Here is a 26678-nt window from a genome sequence, read left to right as displayed (position 1 = left end):
TTTTTTGGAAAGACAATTTAATTAATTTAGAAACTTCTGAGATCCTTACCTGATGCCCTGATGGAGTTGAAAAGGAGCTCCAAATGATCCTGGCTGAACCGGTAGGTGCAGATATATTGCTGACTCTGCAGCAGCTCAGGACACATCAGCATTAGGGTGTCAATGTTGATGACAAACCCCATGACAGACAGGTACCTTAAAAAGAAAATGTTTTGTCAGTTTGGAAGTTGTAGATGGACATTTCTTGACATTTCATGGACATTTCCACATTCACCTGTATGAACTGAAAAACCGCAGACAGCAAAAAGATCGGAACAAGAGAACAGAGCATCATATGCATGCATAAGCAGAGCATGCACATATGGAAGAGTCACTATTTAAAAGACCTCTTTGAACGATGAAGGGGGGTTCCATCCTTCATCACCAAACTGATTAAGTACTCCCGGCCTCTGGACAAGAGTTCTACACTCCTTGTCCAATTCAAAGATCCCAGGGGGGCTTTGAATCCTTTGGCACGGGGATTGCGGCTGTTCATAATGTCAAACAGCCTGTCAATCATCTAAAAGAAATTGTTTAGGAAATAGAAAGGAAGAAGATGGAGATGAAGATGAAGAAGATGGCCAGGACCCTTTGATAAGAAAACAATGTTTGAATGTAGTCTTACCTCAATGAATTCGGCTGTCGCTTGACAGAGGGTGAAGCGTGGATACCCCAGGTCCCTCAGCGTTCGGAGCGCTACTGCCACAGAGCGACTCAGCGTCTGTGCAGCCAGGGACACCTTCATCTTCTGTGAGTCAAACTGAATGTGCTTTTCAGTGACCCTGTTGGCAGCATGCAGTCCATTCTTTGTTTGAATATCGTTCAAACAAACAACGTAGTCCCAGTTGATGAGGCCAGTTCTGCTACAGATTGGACTGTACGCTTGCAGCATGTTTCTTGCCAGCTTCAACATGTGGCAAGCGTCCATCATGACAAACACCCTCTCGCCAGTCGCAGGATGGGGTAAAAATGTTTTCAAAGGCTCACAAGGGTTGGCCTTTAGCTGGCACCCCAGCTGGTTGCACATGCTTATGTTTGATGCATGCCCATCCATTGTGAGGGACATGACCCGGATGCCACGCTCATGCAGGGCCTCCATCGCATGTACCAGCAGGACCTTCTGTGTGTCGGGCGTCAGAGACTTGGTCAGGTAGTAGGCAATTGGAGCCTTCCAATGGCCTTGTAGGCCAACCACCATAAAAACCAGAGCCTCAGTGGCAATATCTGTCTCGTTTAGGCCATCCCCCATGTCCACAAATCCGGTCATTTTCTGGGAATGTGGACTGTACTGGACATGTTTCCTGATGGCCATGCCATCCAGCATGAGCGCCACACGTCCATACTTCACTGGATCTTCCTCTCTTTTTCTTCTCAACATGTCCAGCATCATGGTGTTGAGTCCAGGCTTGGAATCCACAGAGATTGATGAATGAATGATTGTAAAGAACAGTCAATTACAAGGCTCGCTTCAGCCTTCCTTGAGGCTTGTGTAGTCCTGGCTGCCACTTTCTAAAACAGAAGAACAAAATACTTGAACAGGTGTATCTCATTCTCAATCATTCCAAATGAACACACACACACACACACACACACACACACACACACACAATAAAACAATTGTCAGCATGCTTAGTGATGCACTTACTCTTTTGAGATGTGTTGGGAAACTGAACACAGATGGTTTAGTTCCATCCCTGAGCCTGACATTTTGGCCTGTCCGGTCAAAATCCTCCGGCTGAAAGTGCTGGCTACAGAGAATTGACCTCTCATTGGCAGAAAAGTCTTCCCTTTTCACAGCCACTTCCCACTGTCTCCTCAACTGCTTCTCTTTGGGAAACCTTAAAATTGCGAGAAAGGTTAGCTAGCCAGTCAGTCAGATTCATAATACAGATACAAAAAAAACATTTAAATAGAAATAACGTTTAAAACGTCAATTTCGGCCGGCGACTGACTGCAGGTGCATCTCACAGGTGCATGTAGAGTATCATCACATTTTTTCCGTAATTTCATTCATTACGTGACACCTTCATATATTGTAGAACCATTAGGCCTACATATACAGTGGCATGTTTTGAGCCTTTTTTGTTTTAATCTAGTCTCTTTTTTAAATACATCACAGAGAGAAATTAAGGCCAGTCGCTCAGCCGAAACGCAGCTTTCCGTCGCGACCATGCTATATAATTACATTATACATACATTGTAATTACTCACAAGCAAGTAGTGGTAGATTATATACTATATTTTTTGACAATATTATCTCCTGTTGACAAACGATAGAATAAGGCTTTGCTCACCATGTCCATTTCACGTTAGACTAGCTATAGTCTGATTCTGGTGGCAACTTAGCTGTCTCAACAGCTCTTAGCTCTCAACATAACACATGATCTATGTGACTGTTGTGTATGTGACGGATGAAGGTAGATTATCAGACAGACACGAGCGGTACATTTGATTACAACTTTACTTGATCACTTCTTGCATAGGTCTGCCTGTATATTAATATTACATTGCACATCATATTGCAGTACAGCGCCACCAGGTGGATGGAGGGAGTATGCCACTATACCACAGTGACATGACTGAATTTTACAATTACAAATAGAAATAATTGTTTAGTCTTACTTGTGAAAGGTAATTCCTTGCGATCTTGTTTTAATCGTCCTGACGGTGGTGCAGCCCCAAGCAGCGCATGAATCAGGCATCTTCACTCCAAAGACGAAATAACTCCTGTAACAAGATGGCGCCGACGATTTATGCCGTCCAAGGCCGAAGGGGGCGTCTACCTATACATGTCTATGCCGTCGCTGCTTAAAGTCGCTAATGGCGGCCGGCGACGGATGAAAACATGTCACAGTAATAGTCCTTACTGAAACGGTGGCTACAGCGCTCGTTATGAATGATATGAATCGTTGACAATAACAATTGACAACGAACGTTATTGAAAAGTCATAATTTGCCTGCCTGACTGTCGTATTTACAGTAAGATTGAAGTTGAATGAAATTACGTCTTCCTTGGACAATATGATGCAACTATATGGTAACGATTTTGTAAAATAAAACCAAAAATAAAAGATAATGTTAAAAATATTTAAAAATATTATAAAAACATGAGCGCAATGGGGAGTGCATTGGAGCAGTGGTGTTTCTGGCACAATAAAACCTAGCTCAATGCATCTAAGCACACGTACGCACCTCATCAATGAAATCACACGTGCACACATGAATTACAGCATTACAGCACAGGTCAAGCAGTATACAATCAATGTGGTGTGCGTCTGTAATAACACATACAAAGTTACATTATAGAGCAGGGAAACCCGTATCATTCCCTGCCATTTGCAGCTGGCTGTGGGTAACAACTAGGAGTTTTACAAGATGCTTGGCGGAGTCACCATCGCAAAGGGTGGTGTGCTGACCAACATCCAGGCTGTGCTGCTCATTGACACCCAGTAAGTAACCCAGGGGTTTAAAAGTTGGATTTCTTTGCTGCTAAGCACTTTGAGCAGCATTGTTTTGTATGAAAGTTGCAAATAAATATTATTACGAATAACATTTCCTATGTGACATTCATTTCTTGAAAAGAAAAGATGCAGGCCTATCTTTCATTTGGGCAAACGTGTCAATAAGTTCACCATTTAATTTGCAATTGATAGCTTAGCAAGGGGGACGAATTTTAATCAATCACTTCTTTTTAATGATCTCTTCATTCTTTGTGTGCACATCTTTCAAATGTGGTGTAGAACTGAACGGTGCACGCATGACGCTTCCTTTCGAGATGCCAGACGTCTGAGCCTCTGGGCTTTAGTGCCGTAAGAAAGGAGGAATGCGTTTCGTGTTAAGGTGACATATTTCTCGGAACAATTGCGAAATTGGTGCTGTTTGATGTGCTCGACTAAGTCATAAAAATAAAGCTTAGCCCAACATCGCTATTGGTGCAGTGGGGCGATGTGTTGTGTCTACATGTGATACGTTTTTAGAACATTAAAGGTCAGACTGCTTTACCGCTATATGGATGAAAAACTTGTACTCTGAATTTGTACCGTCTCCCATTCAGAAATCCTGACCGGAAATGACATGTATTTATGATAATATCACGCTGCTTGCATCTCCAGTAATCAACCAGACCTTTTTTGCTGGAAATTGGTCGGTGTTTGGACGTGCTTTGACTGTAGCTATTAGTCTCTGGGCTATCAAGCGTAACGTTAGATTTAGTAAGTATCTTATGCAAACGCCAGGGTGAGTTGTTATTTTTTTTTCTATTCTTGCTGAGTGGATTGACCTAGAAACATCTCCGTACCTGCCGTAGGAACCTATAACTGCTAAACTTTTAGGCACGCATGATCTGACGTTAGCTGGTTCACTTAGCGAGCTAACGTGTTTTGTTTTTTGACATTTTGTTTTCGTATGCAGACAATGAGATTGTGTTCGACTTCTTATTACACAATGCACTCGGTAGCTACGTGTCATATGAACACTTCATTTGTAATGGATAACATGAGTTATTCTAGTCTTCCTGTCTGGTAGGGGTAGCTAGCCAGCTACCTAGCTAAACCAACTAACCCATTGCATGGTAATTGAGCGTGATGCATTACCCTTGCAAGTGTTTGTATTTCGGGGACTTATGTTGATGTATTTTGTTGAGCTGTCAAAAATGTGTGGGATTTCCTAAGATTTGTGTGGTTTGTTAGTGGAAGTAGGCATGACTTCAAGTTGTATGGCTGGGTTGCTCTGAAGATGTTTGCTAATGTGGTTATTTTATTGAATTACCGCAATGTGAATAGCAGACTAGGATATATATATTTTTTTAAAAGACCGGAAAATAATTTCGCTGATCAGATTGTTTTGTCCCCCACCCTATAGGCTACAATGATTCGCAGATCCAGGATCAGTGTACGGCCAAATGTGCGGCCTGTCAGCCGATCAACAATAACTTCCCAGGACACATCTAAGAAGAGCCAGGACTTCTCTCCCCATGCGTCTGTGGACTCAGAACTGACTGTACCAGCAACAGGGCAGCCTTTGTTTACTCCTGCTGAAGCATGCAAGAGAAGTACACTGAAGCCGGAGCTCGAGACGGCTTCTTCTTGCCAGTGAGTCATTGTTTTGTAAATGACACAGATTATTTGCAAAGATTTACTATGCTTTTGGTAATACCACTGACTATTTTCATATACTGCATTTGACAGCTTGTCGGCCTGCTTCAGTCTCTAGGTGCATCCTAATATGTTCAGAATGGACAGTAATTCAGTAGGGGTTGTGCACTTCTTTGTGTAAAGTTGTGTGTGTACATAGTTTGCCCCTGTCGTGTGTGTGTGTGTGTGTGTGTGGGTGTGGGTGTGGGTGTGGGGGGGGGGGGTCATATTTAATTCGTATTTTATGAAGTTGATTGAATCATTCAGGACCTCTGTAGGTCATCTTGTATGTTTTTAGCTGTGAAAAATATCCCTATCAATGTTACAATGGATGGACAGACCTTGTTTACATAAGTCAGTGGCGCCTGCAGCCGTACTTTATAGTTCAGTTCATTTTCATTTTGTTTTGTAATTATTGCTAATTTTTCAGGAGGACATAATTTGCACAGAAAGGTGAGATTTTTACAGTTTGGAAACTTAATCAGACGGTGTGTAAAAATCCTGCACATAATAATAAGGTGCATCTGATGTACTCGCTGAGTCTGTTTTTTTGCTTTCACTTGTCATTTTTATATGAGACAGAGAGCTGTTGTCTTGGAATACGTTGCTTATTTGGTTTAGGTAAGGCTACATCGCAGAAATTATACGGATAGCCTACTGTTATAGAGGGGGTGAAATGTGTCATCCGATTAGAATGGAAAAAAATGAGACTTGGATATTCAGAGATGATTAGTCACTCTTTGTATTGCATCAACAACAATGAATGGGATACATTGTAGGTGGGTGTATGATTGTGTGTGTGTGTGTGTGTGTGTGTGTGTGTGTGTGTGTGTGTGTGTGTGAAAGTAAAGTACAAACATACATTAATACACAGCCCTGTAGTGCCATTTAAATAATGAATACAGGGAACTAACGGTAACAATTCAACCTCCTTAAGCAATAACATGATGCTACTGGCTTAATCTAAGATCAACAAGGGCACACTAAATGAAAGGCCGCTCAAAAGTAAGCAAAGGTAAACCCTGTAGCCTAACAATCGTATTTGTACATTAGCAGCTTATGCTAAGCAAGTTCACGAACACTGCCATCATGCTAGATTAATTAAGTGACAGTGCTCGTTACAATTATGAGCAAGCTAAACTATAACAAACACATAATTACAAGGGAGGCTACAAAGTCAAAGAAAGGAAGTGTATCATTTTCAGTGTGTGAAATGTGTTAATTTGTAGCCTAAGAGACAGCCCCGTCTTTCAAATGCAGCATCAGTAAGCTAGCCTTTAGGGCTCCACTACCCGATCCATCTCCAGACAGTAGACAATCTTTAGGGCTCCACTACCCGATCCATCTCCAGACAGTAGACAATCTTTAGGGCTCCACTACCCGATCCATCTCCAGACAGTAGACAATCTTTAGGGCTCCACTACCCGATCCATCTCCAGACAGTAGACAATCTTTAGGGCTCCACTACCCGATCCAACTCCAGACAGTAGACAATCTTCAGGGCTCTTCACCCTCTGCGTATCCTCAATTTAAATTACGATTACACCGCCATGAAGGCAGTACGGCACTTTGGGTGAAGCAAACTTTAAAGTTTTAAGTTTCAGGTGTTGCATAGCAACCCATTACTTGCTGACTTCAAGTTACAATTATTTATGTTACGTTAAATGACCGGACTACTTGCCGAATGATTTGAAAGATGTGAATTAGAAGAACAAAGCCTGTCGCCAATGACAGCGGTCATTCATTTTTCACAGTGGTCATTATGCAGAAATTATAGATCTCTGAACGTAAGGGTGGGCCATGCAGACACCTGGATGAACAACTTTCAAGCCACAGTCTGATTCCTGTAGGTACAATAGGTACATCCTCACATGGATGCCACCAATTAATGTAAGGCCGTTACCTTGGGAACGGGTGCCAAATAAATATGGGTGCAATTGTGCATAAATAATAATACTCTCGTAACGAGAGCCACCAAGTTTAATTTTGGCACAATTTGACAACAGCACCAATATACCAATTAGATTGGCATGATTACTCAACACAACAAATGGGAGTGTTGGACAAAGTGTGGCACCTGCCGTAGTGGTCAAAATAAAGATCTGTCCTAAATCACTATAACTTTCATTCATTATTTAATTAATAGCCAAGACCAAAATTAACATATCAATAGCTCATAAAGGTTAAAGGTTTTGGAATTCTGAAGACTAGAGGTTGGTAGCATTCATTCTTGTGCAACTTTAAAAAAAAGCCCAGCATATTATCAGAATAATTTATTTACAAATTATTAAAAGTAAAACACAAAATATGTGATCTAATTGGTGCACTTAACTGATGAACAAACGGGGGAGTGAGATAATGTTTATGACTGAGCGAGCATGTGAGCCACAGAAAATGTGTGTTTTTTTATTTGATGTCTACATATTCCACATTCATGTGTGGGTACAGCTGTGGCCACATGGGGAGGTCAGACAAAGAAGTAGCCTATGTGAAGTGCAAAGTTTTCTCTCTGTGTGCAGCTGTGTATGAGACCAACGTATGTGTAATCTGTATGACGACAAATGTCTAGTAATAACCATGAAATAATGTCATGACAATAAAGTTCATTGGACAAATCAAATCGGTAAATGAGCATTGCAATAACAAAAATGAGAAAGGCTGTTGCTGGGCCATGTTGCTCCCCTTAAACTGGTTTACTCTAGATTGGCTGTGTGTTCTTGGCCAACGAGAAATCTAAGTCAGTTGCCAGCTTGAGAGAGAGTTAGGTGCTTCTGCCCCAAGCAGACTACACTTTAAAGGGGGACCTTAGGTCAGACAGCTTGAGAGTACTAGAGGTAAGAGAGTGAAGGTTCTGCTGTGAGAACAGGAATAATTGAGAGTTAATAGGTGACTTTGGGTCTTGTTCGCCAGGTCAGGGGCCGTACGTAGATCAGGCTACAGGTACAGTTTTGATTGGAGGAAAGGTCCAATCTTTAACTGAACCAATCTCACAATATGTGGACTGTACCACTACCATAAACCGTATGGTTTGGACCTTCATATCTTGATACTTCCAGCTTCTCGAATATATTGGAGAGTGTTCATGTAACCGAAAAAGATCTGTTATGGAGCCTCCTATGGATGAATCAAGCCTCTATACTAATGTCCCATTGATGGCTCAAAATGAGTGAATAATACTGCACTTCTTAGATTGTTGTTTGCCAGCCATCAACTGAGCAGAAGACTTAACATTTTCTGTTTTAAATGCGATTCGGAAGACGAGCAAATGAATGTGACTGAATGTGGCTGTAGCAAGGTGTGTGTGTGTCAACCGTTGAAAAATGTCCTGTGCAGAGTATGTGCATATGTAAAGTGGAATAAGTTAATAAATAAGATATATACAGTAAGAGTTAAGCATGAAAAATGAACAGAATTGGGACTAGCAGCAATTGAGGTAGGAAGTGTAGATAGATATGAAAATATATAAAGTGCAGGTGTAAGTATTAGTGGTGGTAGTAAGTAGAAGAAGTGAATGAGGTAGTAGTAAAATAAAATAATGATTAGTAAGTGGTGTAAGTACAGTTAGTACAATAATACAGCAAACAGTTAAACAGTTAAAACAGTAAAAAGTTGGATAAACAGTAAGTAGGGCCAATAGTTTTCCGCGTAAAAAAAAAGCAAATTCCGTGTCACGTTTTTGGTGATTCCGTGTTTCTGTGTTCCAAAAAAAAAAAACAGCCGAAACTATGTTGATAGTTATGTTGCCTAGCAATGCTGTCTGCGTGCGTGCAGCCCCCTCAGTTAAGGCTAGCTTTACACGACAACTAGGGCTGGGATAAACGATTATTTTTTTAAACGATTAATCTAGCGATTATTTTTTCGATGCATCGATTAATCTAACGATTAATTTTTTCGATTCGATTATCGATTATCTCCCCATTAATTCACTAATTTACTGCAATTTACTATACATGTTGATTTCTACATCTGGGAAAAAAAACATGAATTACTTTTAAGTTTTGCACGCGTTCATTCCACGAGTGCTTCAAAGGAATGTTACAGATATTTGATCTGCTGCCCTAACAGATGAGTTAACATTAAACATTGACAGTTTGGCAGTTCATGTGTCATCATATATGTGGTTAAAAACTGACTACATGTCATTTTGATTTGGGAATTGCATTGAAAGGGACTTAATTACCCAAGATGCATTGATTAAGTGTGAATGTACGTGATACACGTAGAAGTTTGTTATGTTTGGCTAGAGCTAGCCATCTTGTTTATTGATTTCGCTGAGCAAGCACAAGGCGTCAAAATAGAAGGAACTTCTCGCTTCGTCATTCTTATTTGTTGAGAAGATGAATGTACACTCATGCCCACTGCCTAAATCTCACAACAAACTAATCAAATCCTATGTGTGTAACATTAACGTTTCTTGCGAGGTCACGGCATGACAGTGTGACCCATGACGACAACCTAAACATAACGTTACAACAGTGTCGTCTTAGTTTGCGTGTCATTTCATACCTTGAGTACACGACATATACCGTAAACCCTCAAATCAATTAAAAGCTGGTTTTCAGATGCATTTCATTATTTATTATTTTCATAAATACATGTTCTCCTTGTGTTTAATGTGGCTGACTAATTTCATGGGCTGTTTGCAATAAACAAGATTAGCAGGTGGGTGTAAAGAAAGTTAGCCTGTTGCAAAACAGGAACGTTTTCATGAGCAGGAAGACTGTATTACTATAACCTAATGAACAGCAATTACACCCATAGGTTTGAAAAGGAGATTAATACGGGTGATATTGTTTAAATGAGCCATTTGACAGTTAAGACGGGTGAACCACACAGTTAAGCTGTACGCTCGGTAATGAAGTTTAAAATAGCGTTCACAAGCGTATTAGTTTGCAAAGCTGTGGTGAAAAATGATTAAAAACTAAACTTCGGGAATGTTTTTTCAGTGAGACAAACTACGCTAAATAGTTAGCTTGGAGGAGCCACTGACATTCGAGGCATTCTCTGGCACAGCCATCTTCGTTTTAATCAAACCGTTAATTAAACAGTTTTTTTTTTTCAAATGATGCATCAGCGTGAAATATTTTGCGTCAACGTATTTTTTGCGTCAACGTAATCGCGTCGTCCCAGCCCTAACGACAACGACAATGTACTCAAACCGCAAAAGTGGCGTTGCGTTCCCACTTTTTATTTCGCGTTTAGACGAGAGTCTTTGGGTGGAAATCTGCATGCAGACGGTGACGCAAAAGTGTGTGAAATTGAAATTGAACTTAACCGGTGCAGACGTGGAGGTACTGCAGGATGTATAGGCTATGTGTCCATTCTATTCCACTATGACTATTTTAACGCGATTGGGTGCTTATTTATTTATTCACTTACATTTGCAGTGTTCGTGTACATTTACATTTAGTCATTTAGCAGACGCCTTTGGCCAAAGCGACGTAGGCTACAAGGGATAGAACAGTCAAGCTACGAGACCTAGTGTAACAAACAATTGCCCTAGGTAATTTATGCGCCTTCTCTGTTCTGTTTTATCTGTGATTACTCAACTTATTTGCTGAAATGACTCCTGGATAGTAGGGCTGTAACGATACACCTACCTTACGATTCGATTCGTATCACGATTCTTGACCCACGGTTCGATACACCCCACGATATTATTATTATTATTATTATTATTTTTTTTTTTTTAACTCACGATTTTAAAATATATTTTCTAATTCACATTAGAATAAGTATGAGCTATAAAAAAAAATGAAGAAACAATTTATAACCAAATATTGAGGTTTTTATTACTCAAAGCAATGCTGTTGAAAAACATTCAACAAACCTCTGAAAAAGTAGGCTTGAACATAGCCTAAAAATATGAGCAATGGTATTCGGTGAAGTTGACAGCACTGTGTTGTAGCTGATGAGAAGTGTTTCTAACGAACTGAAAGCTGTAAATCAAAAGGAAACCGGGGGACGGCTGGCGAGTCTTACTGAGAAGACAGCGTCGGAGTCCACGGTACAAAGTGATTTGCACGGCGGGCAGGTGTATTGCTCTCTACTCTCTCCCTCCCCCTCCCCTCGTGTCTCCTCCCGTTAGCCTTCTGCCACTCCATATTCTCCACAGAAGCACTGGGCTAAGAGTTAGCTACGCTAAGGTAACGATAACGACCAAAGGTAACGATGCGTGAAATGGACAGTTGACTGACTTCCGTGAGTGAAATGGACACTTGACTGAATTGAGCAGCACAAACTTTATGGACAGTTACATTGCAGTGGATGGACTTAATGCCTTAAATAGTATTGAAGCTACTGTGATTTCATGTACTATTTTGTTGGTTGAATTGAATAGTTAATGTGAAAAGTGATTCCCTGTGTTTTCAAAGAAAGGATTCCCTGTGTTTTAAGAGAAAGGTTTAATTTGAAAGAAGCTATGTGATTTGTATTTGACTGAATTATTATTTTTATGATACTGCTGGGGAAAATAAGTTCTTTGTTTAGTTTAAATAAATGTTTTATATTTCCCGTTAAGGAAGTCTGGTCTTTGAGATAACTGACGGGATTCCCACCCGTTACATATTACGTTATTTTGCGAAAAATGGGGTCGACTTGGCAATGTGTATCTTGGTTCGACTTCCTTCATTAAATTTTGAAATCCTGCGTCGTCTACCACAGAAAAGGGCTGCAGATCATTTGCCATGAATATTCCAATTGCCCTGGTGATACGCTGAGCACGCTCTGAATTGACATTGCGCACAGCACACGTGTAGGCTTACTAGCGAACCAAACTTTTTGTATCACATGACCGCTGAGGGCATGTCGCGGTTCTGCCTCCTCGCATCGCGATGCAGGTTCGTGGCCCAGAGTGTCGCGATTTTTCGGTTCGATCCAATATCGTTATAGCCCTACTGGATAGATATCAAAGCAGCTTGAATCTCCGACTGATTGAAATAATCCGACATGTTTGTTGTTGTTTGGCTGTACTGCACATGGATATGATGTCAACGCGTATGCGAGGATAGCCAGCATGAGCAGCTCAGAGCACACTTTTGCTTTTTCAACCCTTTAGACGGGAACGCGACGGTGGAGCGTTTTTAAGATTTCCACTCTGGAGGCTTGGTTCATTTTTTTTGCGTTTTTAAGCCCCAAAAACGCTGTCGCCGTCTAAACAAAAGGCACATCTGATAAAATATTTTGTCGGTTTCACCCGGGAGCGTTGTCGTGTAAAGCCACCCTAAGTTAGTGACGAGTTCAGTGTTACGCCAGGTAGTTGACCATACTGTGCCTTATACATTTCCAATGCTTAAATCATCATTGTTCGACCTGTATGTGATGCATTATGTGCATACCTAATGAAAGTAAGGGTTTTCATGAAGTTGCTACTGTGATAGATTGTGTATTAAATACCACATTTTGGGCTACCTGCTAGTGCTATTAGTAGTGATTAGCATGCTAAGCGGAGATTTAGCTATGTTCTGTTCTTATGTTGAAACGCTGTAATAAAGATGGGTTCAATCCTGTTAAGATTTCGAGTGGATTAGATATGAATGAGATCCATGTTGCCTAGTGTAATGTCCACTATTATATGTATCTAGTAATATTAGTTGTGTAATTGTTATTGTGTAGCAATAACTCATGTTAATGTAATTCAGTGCAGTGCTAATTAGTCCCCATAAAGAAGACTGCTTTGGTAACTCAGTGAATAATACGTGCCCTTAGATTGTTGTTTGCCAGCCATCAACAGAACAGAAGACTTAACATTTTTTGTTTTTAATGTGATTGGGAAGATGAGCAAATGAACGTGACTACCGTTTAAAAGGGGGGCGTGGCTGGAGCAGAGTTCAGCGCAGACGTGACATTTTCTGACTGCTTTTGTTCTTTAATTAATGTTTGTTCATTGTTGCGATCGTTGTTGTGTTTATTTGAAAGAAATTCAGTCTTACAGGGTAAAATACAGGGGGTTTTGGGCGATTTTGATGCACAAAATTATGTTTCCGTTTGAAAAGTTGCAATTCCGTTTTCAATGGTCCATTCCGTGTCAGATGGTCCATTCCGCGTATTCCGTCCGTTTTCCGTTTTCGCGGAAAACTATTGGCCCTAAGTAAGTGGGATTAAGACAATGTTCAGTGGTTGGAAGGTGTGTGGCAGTCAGCCCAGGACACCTTGTCCGGGGGGAGGGGGGTTGAAGGTGGGGCGGGGCGGGGGTGTGGGCGGTCATGTGGAGGATGCTGCTGCTTTAATAGTATTTTATTATTATTCAATTATACCGGTATATTATATTATATAGATAGAACAAGATATTTACAGTTGGTTTATTAAAAATGCTTTTCTGTAAAAGTCAATAACAATAACTCCAATAACAAATGATAATTTTATTCAAAATGTATTTATTCAAAATGCTTGAGTCAACAATTCCTGTAATGAATGAACATCCTTCACTTAACAAGTTAACAATAACTCTGAACTCAAAATAACACTCACTTAGCCTCAGTAATGAATAGGGCTGTAACGATATTGGATCGAACCGAGAAATCGCGACACTCTGGGCCACGAACCTGCATCGCGATGCGAGAAGGCAGAACCGCGACATGCCCTCAGCGGTCACGTGATACAAAAAGTTTGGTTCGCTAGTAAGCCTACACGTGTGCTGTGCGCAATGGCTACCTCAGATGACATTTGAATCGGCCATTTGAATTGTTGGCGCGTGGTTGCCGGATTGTTTGTCGCTGGAGGACTGCTCTGCACGGAGAATAGAAGTGTGTGCGTTAATTCCTCCGTAGCTGCCTCTCCCTCTCCGGAGTTTTGGTTGCGGGTGGTCTAACGCTCCCTCAGAAGAAAGACGTACACTGCGTCGTGTTTTGACCACTGTTTTCCCGTACTTAAATTGTTTTGAGTTAATAGGCTGTGAGAGAGCCACCAGTACTTTATGTTACTTTCTTTGGATCTTTCTGTATTTTGTTTGTATGAATGTGTGTGTGTGCTTTCGTTACTTAACGGCCATCTTGTGATGTACGGGGTTACTGTGTAACCCTAACGTTCAGTTTGGTTCCCAAGTGTGCGCATTGTGTGGAAGTGCATACCATAATACGTGGTGTAGTGGTGTGGCGGCTATTCACTAATGTGTGTAGTGTTCTGAAACATTGTAACACGTTTGATTGCTCTGGTTCGTGTGCGTGAGTTGGGTTATTCCAGATCTTATAGCTCTTTTTGGTGGGTGTGTTACTGTTGCCAGTAGCCTGTATATCGCGGGTAACTATGATGGCAGTGTATGAGGGTGTGCATGTGTGAAAACTGTTTTTGTCATGTCATTAAATACCAGTGACCAGATATTTATTAAACTACAGAAATAAAACGTTTTATTTTGCTAAACTCTTGCCTCCTCGATATTCATTCATTTGATTAGCCTGGGCCCTGTTCATAAAATACGTGGCAGTTAGGGTCTGTCACATTTGGCCATACACTGCTATCATAGTTTAAGTTATTTGGTTATTTATGTGTTGTTTCCCTCATATTTTTAGGCTATGTTCAAGCCTACTTTTTCAGAAGTTTGTTGAATGTTTTTCAACAGCATTGCTTTGAGTAATAAAAACCTCAATATTTGGTTATAAATTGTTTCTTCATTTTTTTATAGCTCATACTTATTCTAATGTGAAATAAAAAAATAAATAAATAATAATATCGTGGGGTGTATCGAACTGTGGGTCAAGAATCGTGATACGAATCGAATCGTGAGGTAGGTGTATCGTTACAGCCCTAGTATTGAACAAAGTAAAGTTTTGTAGGGCTATGGGGGGGGGGGGGGGGGGGGGAATTAACCAATGAGCTGATTTACAATCATTGAAAATAATTAAAATAAATAACAAATTAGCTAATTTACAATCAGGTAGCCTATTGGAGAAAATAAATTAACAAATGAGCATAATACAAAAAAAACCCTCTTGTATACTCGAAAAAATTACTTAATATATACAAAAAAAAAAAGAAATATCAACACACCATCTTAACTTCCCTGCTTAATCCTCGTCTCCCTCTTCATCTGTTTTGTCCTCCTCTTCGTCTGGTTTTTCTTCCTTGTCCTTCTTTGCCCATTTGTATTTTGCTGTAGAGCTGATCTTCTTCAGCAGTGTCTTGTGGCCCAACATGTACGTGTTAAAGTCCTTGCATGACATATCTTTGAGATTGTATTGCACAAATAGGATCCCTTTCAAAGATTGAACTGAGAGCTGGTTCCTCTCCTTTGTCCACTGGCTCTGCATCAGTGAAAACACTCTCTCCACATTTGCATTAAGACAAGTAGTAGTATCCGGGTAGCATCCAATGCTTTTGGCCTTCTCGAAGTATTTGACCCACCTCTGGTGCACCTGCAGGCCCATGAATGCTTCATCCTCACTGCAGCTTTCCACAAATTTCTTTAAATTGGACACTTGGTCAAAGCATTTCACATCGTCAATTGCCACCCCTTTCTCCTCAAGGTACTTGATGCAGGCCTCCACATCATCCCACTTAGGTGCCTCGCTCATGTCCATCCACATGAAAGGTGTGAATTCTTCCATGGGCGCCATCCATTTCTCCAGGTACTCCAAGCATGAGCTATACATGCCTAGCACATCCGCCATGAACTTGTCACATCCCTCTCCAAGTCCTTCTCTGCGGTGTGCGGCAAGCAGTCCCTTGACTTTCAGGGACATGAAATTATTGGTCTTCCGTTCAATAACAAAGTTGTGGATGCTGCTCAATATTTTCTTGATCTCCATGATGGAGTTGTCCTCCCTTTCCATCTCCTGAATGTGGCAGTGGAAGATGGACATGAGGGAGTCCTTGTGCCACAAATACACCTCACTAAAAGGGTTTTCAAAAAACCCTTGATCATCACAGGTGGCTTTTTTTGGGATAAAAAGAATGCTTTTAGAGCAGGGAAGATCCGCAGCATCCTCTCTATTCTTGGGAATAGAGAGAGCCACCTGGTCTTGCTGTGTGACCGCATCCTCCTGTATTCCACATCCACAAAATCGCAGTACTCTTTGAGGGACTCTGTGCGCACAGTGTATATGTGGAAGTACTGGTAAATTTTGAAAATTATATTTTCAATGTCCACATTAAGCCTATCTGCCCCGTGATGGACACAGTTGTTAAGGATATGTGCTGGGCATCCCACGCCAATCAATGTTTTGTAGCAGCCTCTTCAAATTTGCCAACACATTATTTCCCCCTTCGTCACGCCGAGTTCCACCAAAATTGGTGTTGCAATTGTCGCCCGTAAATGCGACGCATTTGGAGGCCAAATTGTTTTTCGTCAATGTTTGCATTAAGTAATTGGCGATTGTCGTTGCAGTCTCGTTGGGTGTATCTTGCACTTCAATTCGTTTACTCTGAACACCACCCGCCTTCCAATCAAAATACTGAATAATGATGGGGAAGATTTTCACCGCACCATGATTGCTCCCATCAGTACTTACACCACAATAAGGGATGTCTTTTAGTGCTTCGTGCGCCACCTCTACAGAATGCGGTGCCAGTACACTATCAACAATACACTTTTTAGCAGTGTCTGAATCGGGGAGGGTCTTTGAGCAATGCACTAAATGCAGTCCATGGATCTGTAACTGTTGTGGTGTTTCACTGTGTGAAATGACCATGCAGCCTCCGCTGCATTCACTGCATCCTCGCTCCCTGGTCTGAGAAAGTACTGTGTGATCGAGCTAGCACCACCCTCGCCTCGGACAGCGGTTTTGGGCTTCTAGGTGTCCAGGTGGATTTTCAGATCTCTTGCACCTCCATTGGACACAGAGACATATGTTGCTGCTTTACACACTGTGCAAAAGCCTTCCCATTTGTCTCGACCGGGTCTGAAAGCCGGGAAACTCTTTTGTAATTCGTCGGTAAACGAGCACTTGCGCTTCGGCATGTTGCTTGCGTATGACTGACAGTCACGTTGTCTACGTTCTGATTAATAGGGCTGACAGCATAGGGGCGGGGATTAGGCTACGTCACACGCAGCGCCGTGGGCAGTGCCCTAGTGCATGTAAATGTAATGGTCCAAAGACGGTAATTTTAAAAACCAGGACATTTCCTCACTTTCTAAAAATAACCCGGGACACCAGGGACAGGACGTGAAATACGGACATGTCCCGGGAAATACGGACGTATGGTCACCCTATGTTAATGTAATTCAGTGCAGTGCTAATTAGTCCCCATAAAGAAGACTGCTTTGGTAACTCAGTGAATAATAAGTGCCCTTCTTAGATTGTTGTTTGCCAGCCATCAACAGAACAGAAGACTTCACATTTAAAAAAAAAAATGCTATTGGAAAGATGAGCAAATGAACGTGACAACCGTTGAAAAGGGGGGTGTGGCCGGAGCAGAGTTCAGCGCAGACGTGACATTTTCTGACTGCTTTTGTTCTATAATTAATGTTTGTTCATTGTTGCGATCATTGGTGTGTTTATTTGAAAGAAATTCAGTCTTACTGGGGGTTTTGGGCGATTTTGATGCACAAAATTATGTTTCCGTTTGTAAAGTTGCAATTCCGTTTTCAATGGTCCATTCCGTTTCAGATGGTCCATTCCACGTATTCCGTCCGTTTTCCGTTTTTCGCGCAAAACTATTGGCCCTACAGAGGGGAGGAGGGCAAACAGTCTGTGGCTGATCGTTGTTGTGTTATCATCGTGTCGATCGTTGTTGTGTTTATTTGAAATAAATTCAGTCTTACAGAGTAAAATATAGGGGGTTTTGGGCGATTTTCATGCACAAAATTATTTTTCCGTTTGAAATGTTGCAATTCCGTTTCAAATGGTCCAGTCCGCGAATTCCGTCTGTTTTCCGTTATCGCGGAAAACCATTGGCCCTACTCTGGCTACATTCCTTTTGGAGCTGGTTCACATAGTACTAACAATGAATTCTTTCAAATTTCAAGACACCTTTTACCATCATATTTCAAGTGCTGCTATAGGTTCATTTGATCGAATCAACTGATTTTGTGACTAAAAGTCTGTTTAGTTATTATCTTAACTGATTTTGTGTACACTAACAGTCTGTTTAGTTATTATATTAACTGTGAGCCTTGTATTGCACAATATGTGGCACAATGGGCTGACTATCCATGATGATGGTGATGAGCTGATGGTGGTGACTGTTGCTGATGACAATGATGGGTGCAATTGTTGTTAAGTAATTTATATGCATGCATAAATGTTAGTGTATGTTTACATCCTACTAGTACCCTCAATATATGTTCAAAATCTATTTTTGAAACTTTATTTTTGTGTCTGAGAACTTGTTGCTTTAGGACTGATGAGTGAGGTTGTTGTACCAGCCTGAGTGAAACACTCGTTAATCGATCCCTTGGTGACCTAGTACCTTAAACAATCGTCTTCTGACAAATGGAATCACAATGCACTGGGAATCGCAGCTATGAATTAACATGTTTGAGTAGGGCAAGGGGGAGTGGGAGTGACCCCCCCCCCCCCCCCCCCCTTCATTCAGATAGGCCTTCGTATGAATGTCTGTTTATACCTTGTGATATGGATAATAATGTTTGATCTTACAAGAGATAACTGTTTTTGTTTTATGGTACAGTACCTGAATTATCCTGTTGGCCAAATTGGTTTTAATGTGAAATCCCCAAAAATGTTATAGAAGTTGTCTTTACAATGCAGTATGCTACAAAATATAGTAGAAAGACATAAGCCAACTGCTGGGTAATCGTCATCTGAAAAAAAAGACAGCTTATTATGTAATGTAAACAGCTGTTTAACAGAAAGTTTAATGGAGAATAGAGCTCAAATCTGAGTTCTTGTATATATGATTAAAAAACATGAAGGCTGAGATGCATTGTAATCAGTAATCCTTCAGTTCAGAATTGTTACCTTTCGAATTGTGTGGCCAAGGAAGATTCGTAACTATAATATCTAGCCTAGCTCCGTCCACCTGTTGCTCCCAGCTCAATTTTCGCTGTGATTACAGTCTGGAACTTATGTTTGCAAGATGAAACGATGGGCTGAGAAGTGTGAGTGTGCCATCTTGTATGCCCTTGGTCAGTGAAAACAACCCAAACGTGTTTTTTTTTTTTTTAAAGGATATAGGGCCGTTTTCTTGCCTTCTAATGACACACTCATGACCATTTTTGTAGAGATTTGCCAAATTTCGGTTTTCTGAGGCGTGCTTTTTTGAGGTTGAACATTAATATATTTGTGACATTTTTCCCAGTAACAGTTTTCTCTATATATTTATCAACAGTATAGCTGTTAGACAGATAAATCTGTTTGCTGATGTCAGTCAATATGTATGAGTCACTCCATGCCAAATCCCCTACACCTTTGCAGGTCATGCCATGGATTTTCATGAAGAAATTCAGTTAATTTGTCACCACAAATAACCAATTTCCCTCAAATGTAATTATTATTGAAATATTTTTTTTTATAAAACAATTGGGTTCTAGCGCGTAATTTAGCTGTTTCTGATTGGACGAGAGACGTTCCATGCTATAGGTTATTCGTCAACATACCTACAGTTACGGGACTTTTCACAGCTAAAAATAAATCACTCCGCGATGAAACATTCGCATGATAACCGTTAATTCAAAGTTTTTAAAATTCCAAACCAAGACGTTGACAATGGAACTATTTCTTTGTTGCGGAGAAACAATGGCGAAATAAACCATTTTGAATCAATAACTTCGTGTTGAAATGTTAATTTGTTGACAGTAGAATTGTTTTATAAAAGCAATATAGCACTCGTGGGAGTGGCTACGATGGCTACGGCCGAACTCCACCCGTGGGATTATCCCTTACCTACCCCACTCCCACATGTGCTATATTGCTTAAATATATAACTTTATTATTATTGTTATAATGTATTTCATTTGTGGTAAATTAGTTATGTTACTTTATTGAAGTACATATCTTTGCATGAAGTTTTTACATGTATGGGAAGATGAAGTTATTAATTAAATTCAATTCAATTGTATTTGAAGTATATAGCCCCATAACAAGCACAATGGCAGCAGGGTCAAGGAAGATCTCCCTGTTAGTCAGGAAGGAACCTTAAGTAGAACCATGGCACATAAGAGGGGACCCATTTGTTTGAGGGCGGCCGGGTGGAGATAGGAAGGGGGGGATAGGGGAGGGTTGTGTGGCAGAAGGGGAAGGAAAACAGCAAGTTTAGTACACAGCTTGCATTTGGTAGATGTACATAATATATATACAGACATACACAAATCATACAAAACCAGTTTAGTGGGTATACACTGTGCTCACAGGGTAACAGGGTTACTGTTACAGGGGTAATGAGAGTAGGAACAGAAAATATAAATCTGTATCCATGTGATTTGGGGTGCCATACAATTTGCTTATAATAAATGCATTTCTTATTTTTAGTACAGTATCTGTGATGTGAATATTCAGCTGAACATAAACGTTGTGATGATTTACCTTTTGAATTTTTTATATTTTTTTTTACAGAAATGATGTATTCCAAAGCAGTAAACTAGTTTCAGGACCTCAACGGAGGAAAATGGCACCCAATCTCAGCCTGTCCAAGCCACATTACTCCCCTGCCTCCACAGAGATGGATAATGAAACCACCGTACCTCAGTCAACCTCTCCTCACAGAAGGACTTTGTCCCCACATAACCTTCCAACATCAGTCAAATCCATCTGTCCCAAAGTCTCTATCAACACAGGTGAGACTCTTCCTTCAACAGCCAGCGTGCCGGTGAAGGCAGATGGCAGAATCACCATCAACACCGATGGGACCCTTCCTTCAACAGTGAAGGCAGATTGCAAGGCTCCTCATAGGCCCAGGGGTCGGCAGAGACACGCTGCTGTTCCTAGACAGTCCAGAGTAAACCATAGAGAAGACATCCAGTCTGATGCTCAGCAACAGCCAGATATAAACCTTTTTAACAAGGGGAAGGAACAAGGGGAGTCAAATAGTGAGGAGGAGATTGCATTGAAAGAGACTACGAGTCCACAGTCAGATCCCTTTTCTTGTATGCAGACTTTGAAGGATTCAGAGGTTTCTAAGCCAAGATCATCCTCAGAGAAAGACCCAACTCCTACCCCAGAGAAAGTTTCATACAAACAGACTAATAAAGCTTCATCTGCTATGCGAGGCCTAAATGATCCTGCTGATCTAATTCGGCTGGGGAAAGCTCAAAAACTGCGTGAAATGCTGAAGCTAGAGGTTTGTAAGGAGCGGGTGAGTAGTGTGTCAATTTTACTTAAAGTGTGTTGTGTAGGGGATTTTCACTGTGTTATTTATAGTTTATTCAAGTCTGTAAGGTTAACCCACAGGAGTCCAAAGTTTATTCACCACTCTATTAACACACAGGAGTCCAAAGTGTATTCACGTCTGTAAGGTTAACCTACAGCTATTTTAGATTAAGACTTAGTCTTTAGACGAAAATGCATATTAGTTTTAGTTACATTTAGTCATTTTTATCCTTTTGAGTTTTAGTCTAGTTTTCGTCAACGGATACCAGAGGAGGTTCTTCCATTGAGGAAACGGAGGAAGAACCTCCCCAAACCTTTTGAGAATGTATTTTTGAAATTGAACTGACTAAACTCCTTTAAAAATGCAGTTTGATATCAGTATTTAATACTATGCATATTATAATTTGTTTCCCTGAGTTAAAATAACATTAGCTCCCCCTATCGTAACAAGAAATTACTGCACGGAGGACGTCCTCCCTTTGGCTCCCATTGAAATCAATGGAATCTGTGTCTGATACTGGCGGTTCTTGGGGCTCATTGACTTACATTGCCCAGGGGAGGAAAGACCTCCCTAGCGTCTGAGTCTGCGCCAACATCGCTTAACCAATAAACAACGGATTTGGCGTTGGAGGGAGGGGATTCGACATTAATACCGAAAGAAGTATCCCTCTTCAACCATTCTGCTGCAGAAGGATATCGATAACATGTCACCCTTAAAGATTGTTGTAGAAAGATTGCAAATAAAGAGGACGTGCAATGGAGAACGAAGATATTGTTCATGTTTTATTGAACAAACCATTTAATTCATTGAGCTACAGAGAGAAGGTTAGTATCAAAACAACGGGGAAACCTGTTTCAAAAATCCAAGTCACTAAACCCAATGGTAAAACCGCTGCCGTATAATGCTAACTGTTAGGCGAAATACTTATAGCTCACTGGTACCATAAAAAAACAATCGGCTGTACTGTTGTGTTTTGTTTAAATCGTTCATACGCCTATGTTAGTCTGACTGTTCACGTTCAGCTGGAATTCTGAATGGAAATTGTTAATGAATGTTTCAGAACGTGATGTGTTTCGTATCTCTAATTAGCCTACTTGTAATTTGGGCATTGGCCTCATACTAGGCTACTTTGAGTGATAGCTGTAATAATCTGGCATAATCTGATGTTAATGTTAATAGTTCTGAAATAATGTTCTCTTACTTGTTGCCTTTGTTACTTGTTGTTTAATATTGTGGAAAGGATGTAAGTGAATGATTCAGAGCATGATGCATTTTAAATGGCATCACTTTTGTTCTTGTGTTTTTTTTAAACAATTTAAGCTGAAAATTAAATTAGTCAAATAATAACCTTAATAGCTTTAGTAATTAAGGGGGGAAATAGGCCAAATGGTAGGCTCAAAATTTAGAATTTAGTTTTTCAAATCAAGAGTAGGCCTGATTTGACTTATTGGCTTTGTATTCTTTCATCTGGCCTTGTCTAGTCCAAAGACATGCTGCCCACCAGCTTTTTAAGTACAATGGTGCCGCACTGGTGGCTTTGTATCAATTGTATCTCTGCCTGCTATTTTGTAGTACTGTAGGCCACAAAAACACCCTGAAACAACGTGTATCTCACATACTTATGCCACCAACGGAATAAGCAGGCCAATGGCAACCAGGCGCACAGTTCTTCCTCCCTCACTTTAAAAACCACCAACCGCCACTGACGGATACAGAACATTTTAGTCTAGTTTTAGTCACATTTAATAGTCCATCCAATAGCCACATTAAACTCCTTTCCTTCCCTTCTCAGGCTGAGGGAACCCCTGTGGTGTGTCTACAACTGCATAATAGTCTAGCTTGCAGTACTTAAATTGTGGATACAATTAGTCTCTAGATACAGATCTCCTAGTATATGCCTACAGCTGAATTTTAATTAATTAAATGTACACTGCCGTTCAAAAGTTTGGGGTCACTCAGACAATTTCATGTTTTCCATGAAATCTCACACTTGTATTTATCAAATGAGTTGCAAAATAAAAAGAAAATATAGTCAAGACATTGACAAGGTTGGAAATACTGATTTTTATTTGAAATATTAATTTTGTTCTAAAAACTTTGCTTTTGTCAAAAAAGGCTCAATTTGCAGCAATTACAGCATTGGAGACCTTTGGCATTCTAGCTGTTAATTTGTTGAGGTAATCTGTAGAAATTTCACCCCACGCTTCTGAAGCACCTCCCACAAGTTTGATTGGCTTGATGGGCACTTCTTGCGTACCATACGGCCAAGCTGCTCCCACAACAGCTCAATGGGGTTGAGATTTGGTGACTGCGCTGGCCACTCCATTACAGACAGCATACGAGCTGCCTGCTTCTTCCCTATATAGTTGCATAATTTGGAGGTGCGCTTTGGATCATTGTCCTGTTGTGGGAGGAAATTGGCTCCAATCAAGCCCTGTCCACAGGGTATGGCATGGCGTTGCAAAATTGAGTGATAGCCTTCCTTATTTAAAATCCCTTTTACCTTGTACAAATCTCCCACTTTACCAGCACCAAAGCAGCCCCAGACCATCACATTACCTCCACCATGCTTGACAGATGGCGTCAGGCACTCTTCCAGCATCTTTTCACCGGTTCTGCGTCTCACAAATGTTCTTCTGTTAATTCGTCCAGAACACTTTTTTCCAATCTTCCTCTGTCCAATGTCAATCTTTTCTTTTTATTGGCCAGTCTCAGATATAGCTTTTTCTTTGCCACTCTGCCTATAAGGCCAGCATCCCAGAGTCGCCTCTTCACTGTAGAAGGTGACACAGGTGTTTTGCGGGTACCATTTAAAAAGCTGCCAGTTGAGGACCTGTGAGGCGTCTTTTTTTTTAACTAGACACTCTAATATACTTGTCTTCTTGTTGAGTTGTGCACCAGGGCCTCCCACTTCTCTTTCTACTCTGGTTAGAGCCCGTTTCTGCTGTTCTCTGAAGAGAGTAGTACACACTGTTGTAGGAAAAGTTCAGTTTCTTCGCAATTTCTCACATGGAATAGCCTTCATTTCTAAGAACAAGAATAGACTGGCGAGTTTCACATGAAAGTTATCTTTTTCGAGCCATTTTGAGAGTATAGCCGAACCCACAAATGTGATGCTCCAGATACTCAACTGGTTCAAATGAAGGCCAGTTTTATACCTTCTCTCACCCTCAATTTTTTTTTCAGCTGTGCTAACTTAATTGCACAAGGGTTTTCAAGGGTTTTCTAGTCATCCATGAGTCTTCTAAGGCGATTAGCAAACACAATGTACCATTAGAACGCGGGAGTGATAAGTGCTGGAAATGGGCCTCTATACACCTATGTAGATATTTCATTAAAAAACAGACATTTCCACCTAGAATAGTCATTTACCACATTAACAATGTATAGAGTGTATTTCTGATTAATTTAATGTCATCTTCTTTGAAAAAAACTGTGCTTTTCTTTGAAAAATAAGGACATTTCTAAGTGACCCCAAACTTTTGAACGGTAGTGTAAATATTATTTTAAAGGCAATACTTCATTAAAAGTATTATCATTTAAATATAAGAGAATATCAAGTCTAGATTTTGAAGATTCAAATAATGTGATGAAGCTATTATGCCTACTTGGCCTTAGAGCTACAGTCCCGCTCAGCATTATTGGCACCCCTAGTAAATATGAGCAAACAGGCTATGAAAAAATATGTCTTTGCCTCTTACGTATGTCTATGTCTTTTACGTGTATCCTCTTGGTCTTCCACTCAAAATATTCACAAAAATCATACCTTTTCATTGAAGTCAAATTATTGAAAGAAAAAAAACTGTTGACATTAAATAAATATTTTTCCCCAAAACATGTGTGCCACAATTATTGGCACCCCTAGGAAAATCTTATAATAGAAATCTAACTGAAGTATATTTCCAGTCATGTTTTACATTTTTAAGTTCACCTGTTTGATTAGGAACTCTTAAAAGGTCAACCATGACTCCTGTTCCACTGGCGTACAAATATGAGGTGACACAGGCCGAATTCCATAAGTCATTCATCACTATGGGAAAGACTCAAGAACACAGTGACGATGTGCGATGAAAAGTTGTTAAGCTGCACAAATCAAGAAATGGACACAAGAAAATCTCTAAACAGTTGAAAATACCCATTTCCACTATCATGGAAATAATAAAGAAGTTTAAAGCGACGGGAGATGTTAAGAATCAGCCTGGAAGATGACGTGTGTGTACATTGACCCCACGCACCGTGAGGAGGATGATTCGACTGGCAAAATAATATCCAAGGGTCACAGCTGGAGAATTGCAGACATTATTTGAGTCTTGGTCACAAAGTCTGCAAAACTACCATCAGATGCCACCTACATCACCACAGTTTGTTTTGGAGGGTTGCCAGAAAAAAGCCTCTTTTGTCAATCAACAACAAACTAAAGTGCCTACAGTTTGCCAAATGTAAGTCAGACTTTAATGGGACCAAGTTATATGGTCAGATGAGACCAAAATTAAGCTTTTTGGCAACAAACATCAAAGGTGGGTTTGGCGTTGACAGAAAGATAGCCATACAGAAGAGCACCCCATACCCACTTTGAAGTATGGTGGCGGATCTCTGATGGTGTGGGACTGTTTTTCTTCCAAAGGCCCTGGACATCTTGTTAGGATACATGGTATCATGTACTCCATCAAATACCAGCAGATATTAAATAAAAACCTAACAGCCCCCCTCTAGGAAGCTTAAAATGGGCTGTGGTTGGACCTTCCAGCAGGACAATGATCTGAAGCATACCTCAAAATCAACACAAAAATGGTTCACCGACCGCAGAATAAAGGTTTTGCCATTTGCCAGTCCCCTGACCTGAACCCCATAGAAAAACTGTGGGATGAGCTGAAGCCGTGTCTACAAGCGTTGACCTCAGAATCTGAAGGATCTGTAGAGACACTGTATGTAGGAATGGTCTCAGATTCCGTGCCATGTGTTCAGCAACCTCATCACGCATTAAAGAAGAAGTCTTAGAGCTGTTATCTTGGCAAAGGGAGGCTGCACAAAACATTTAATCATGGGGTGCCAATACCTGTGCACACATGTTTTGGAGAATAATATTTATTTAATGTAAAAAAAAAAAAAATTCTTTCAATTATTGTACCTCAATGAAAAGGTAAGATTTTTATGAATATTTTGAGTGGAAGACCAAGAGGATAAACAGCAAAGACATATTTTTTCATAGCCTGTTTGCTCATATTTACTAGGGGTGCCAATAATGCTGAGCGGGACTGTAAATCAACCACATATCCTTCCTATGAAATGCTGTGCAATCTGATAACC

General features: G+C 40.5%; 1 protein-coding gene across 6 annotated transcripts in view; it reads left to right on the top strand.

Annotated features, from left to right (window-relative positions):
* Window positions 1–4174: 4174 nt before the first annotated feature.
* The window catches only part of LOC308372789 (uncharacterized protein), a 92017-nt gene continuing 69513 nt past the window's right edge, over window positions 4175–26678 (top strand). For all 6 annotated transcript variants that reach the window (XM_080848104.1, XM_080848102.1, XM_080848106.1 and 3 more), the window contains exons 1-3: window positions 4175–4275; window positions 4900–5129; window positions 20618–21341. In XM_080848104.1, coding sequence (XP_080704230.1) covers window positions 4906–5129; window positions 20618–21341 — 948 coding nt within the window. In that variant the 5' untranslated portion in view covers window positions 4175–4275; window positions 4900–4905. The remainder of the gene's footprint in view (window positions 4276–4899; window positions 5130–20617; window positions 21342–26678) is intronic.

Source organism: Sprattus sprattus (assembly GCF_963457725.1).
Source record: "Sprattus sprattus genome assembly, chromosome: 11".
NCBI classification, from domain to species: Eukaryota; Metazoa; Chordata; class Actinopteri; order Clupeiformes; family Clupeidae; genus Sprattus; species Sprattus sprattus.
This window is presented reverse-complemented; position numbering and strand designations above follow the sequence as displayed.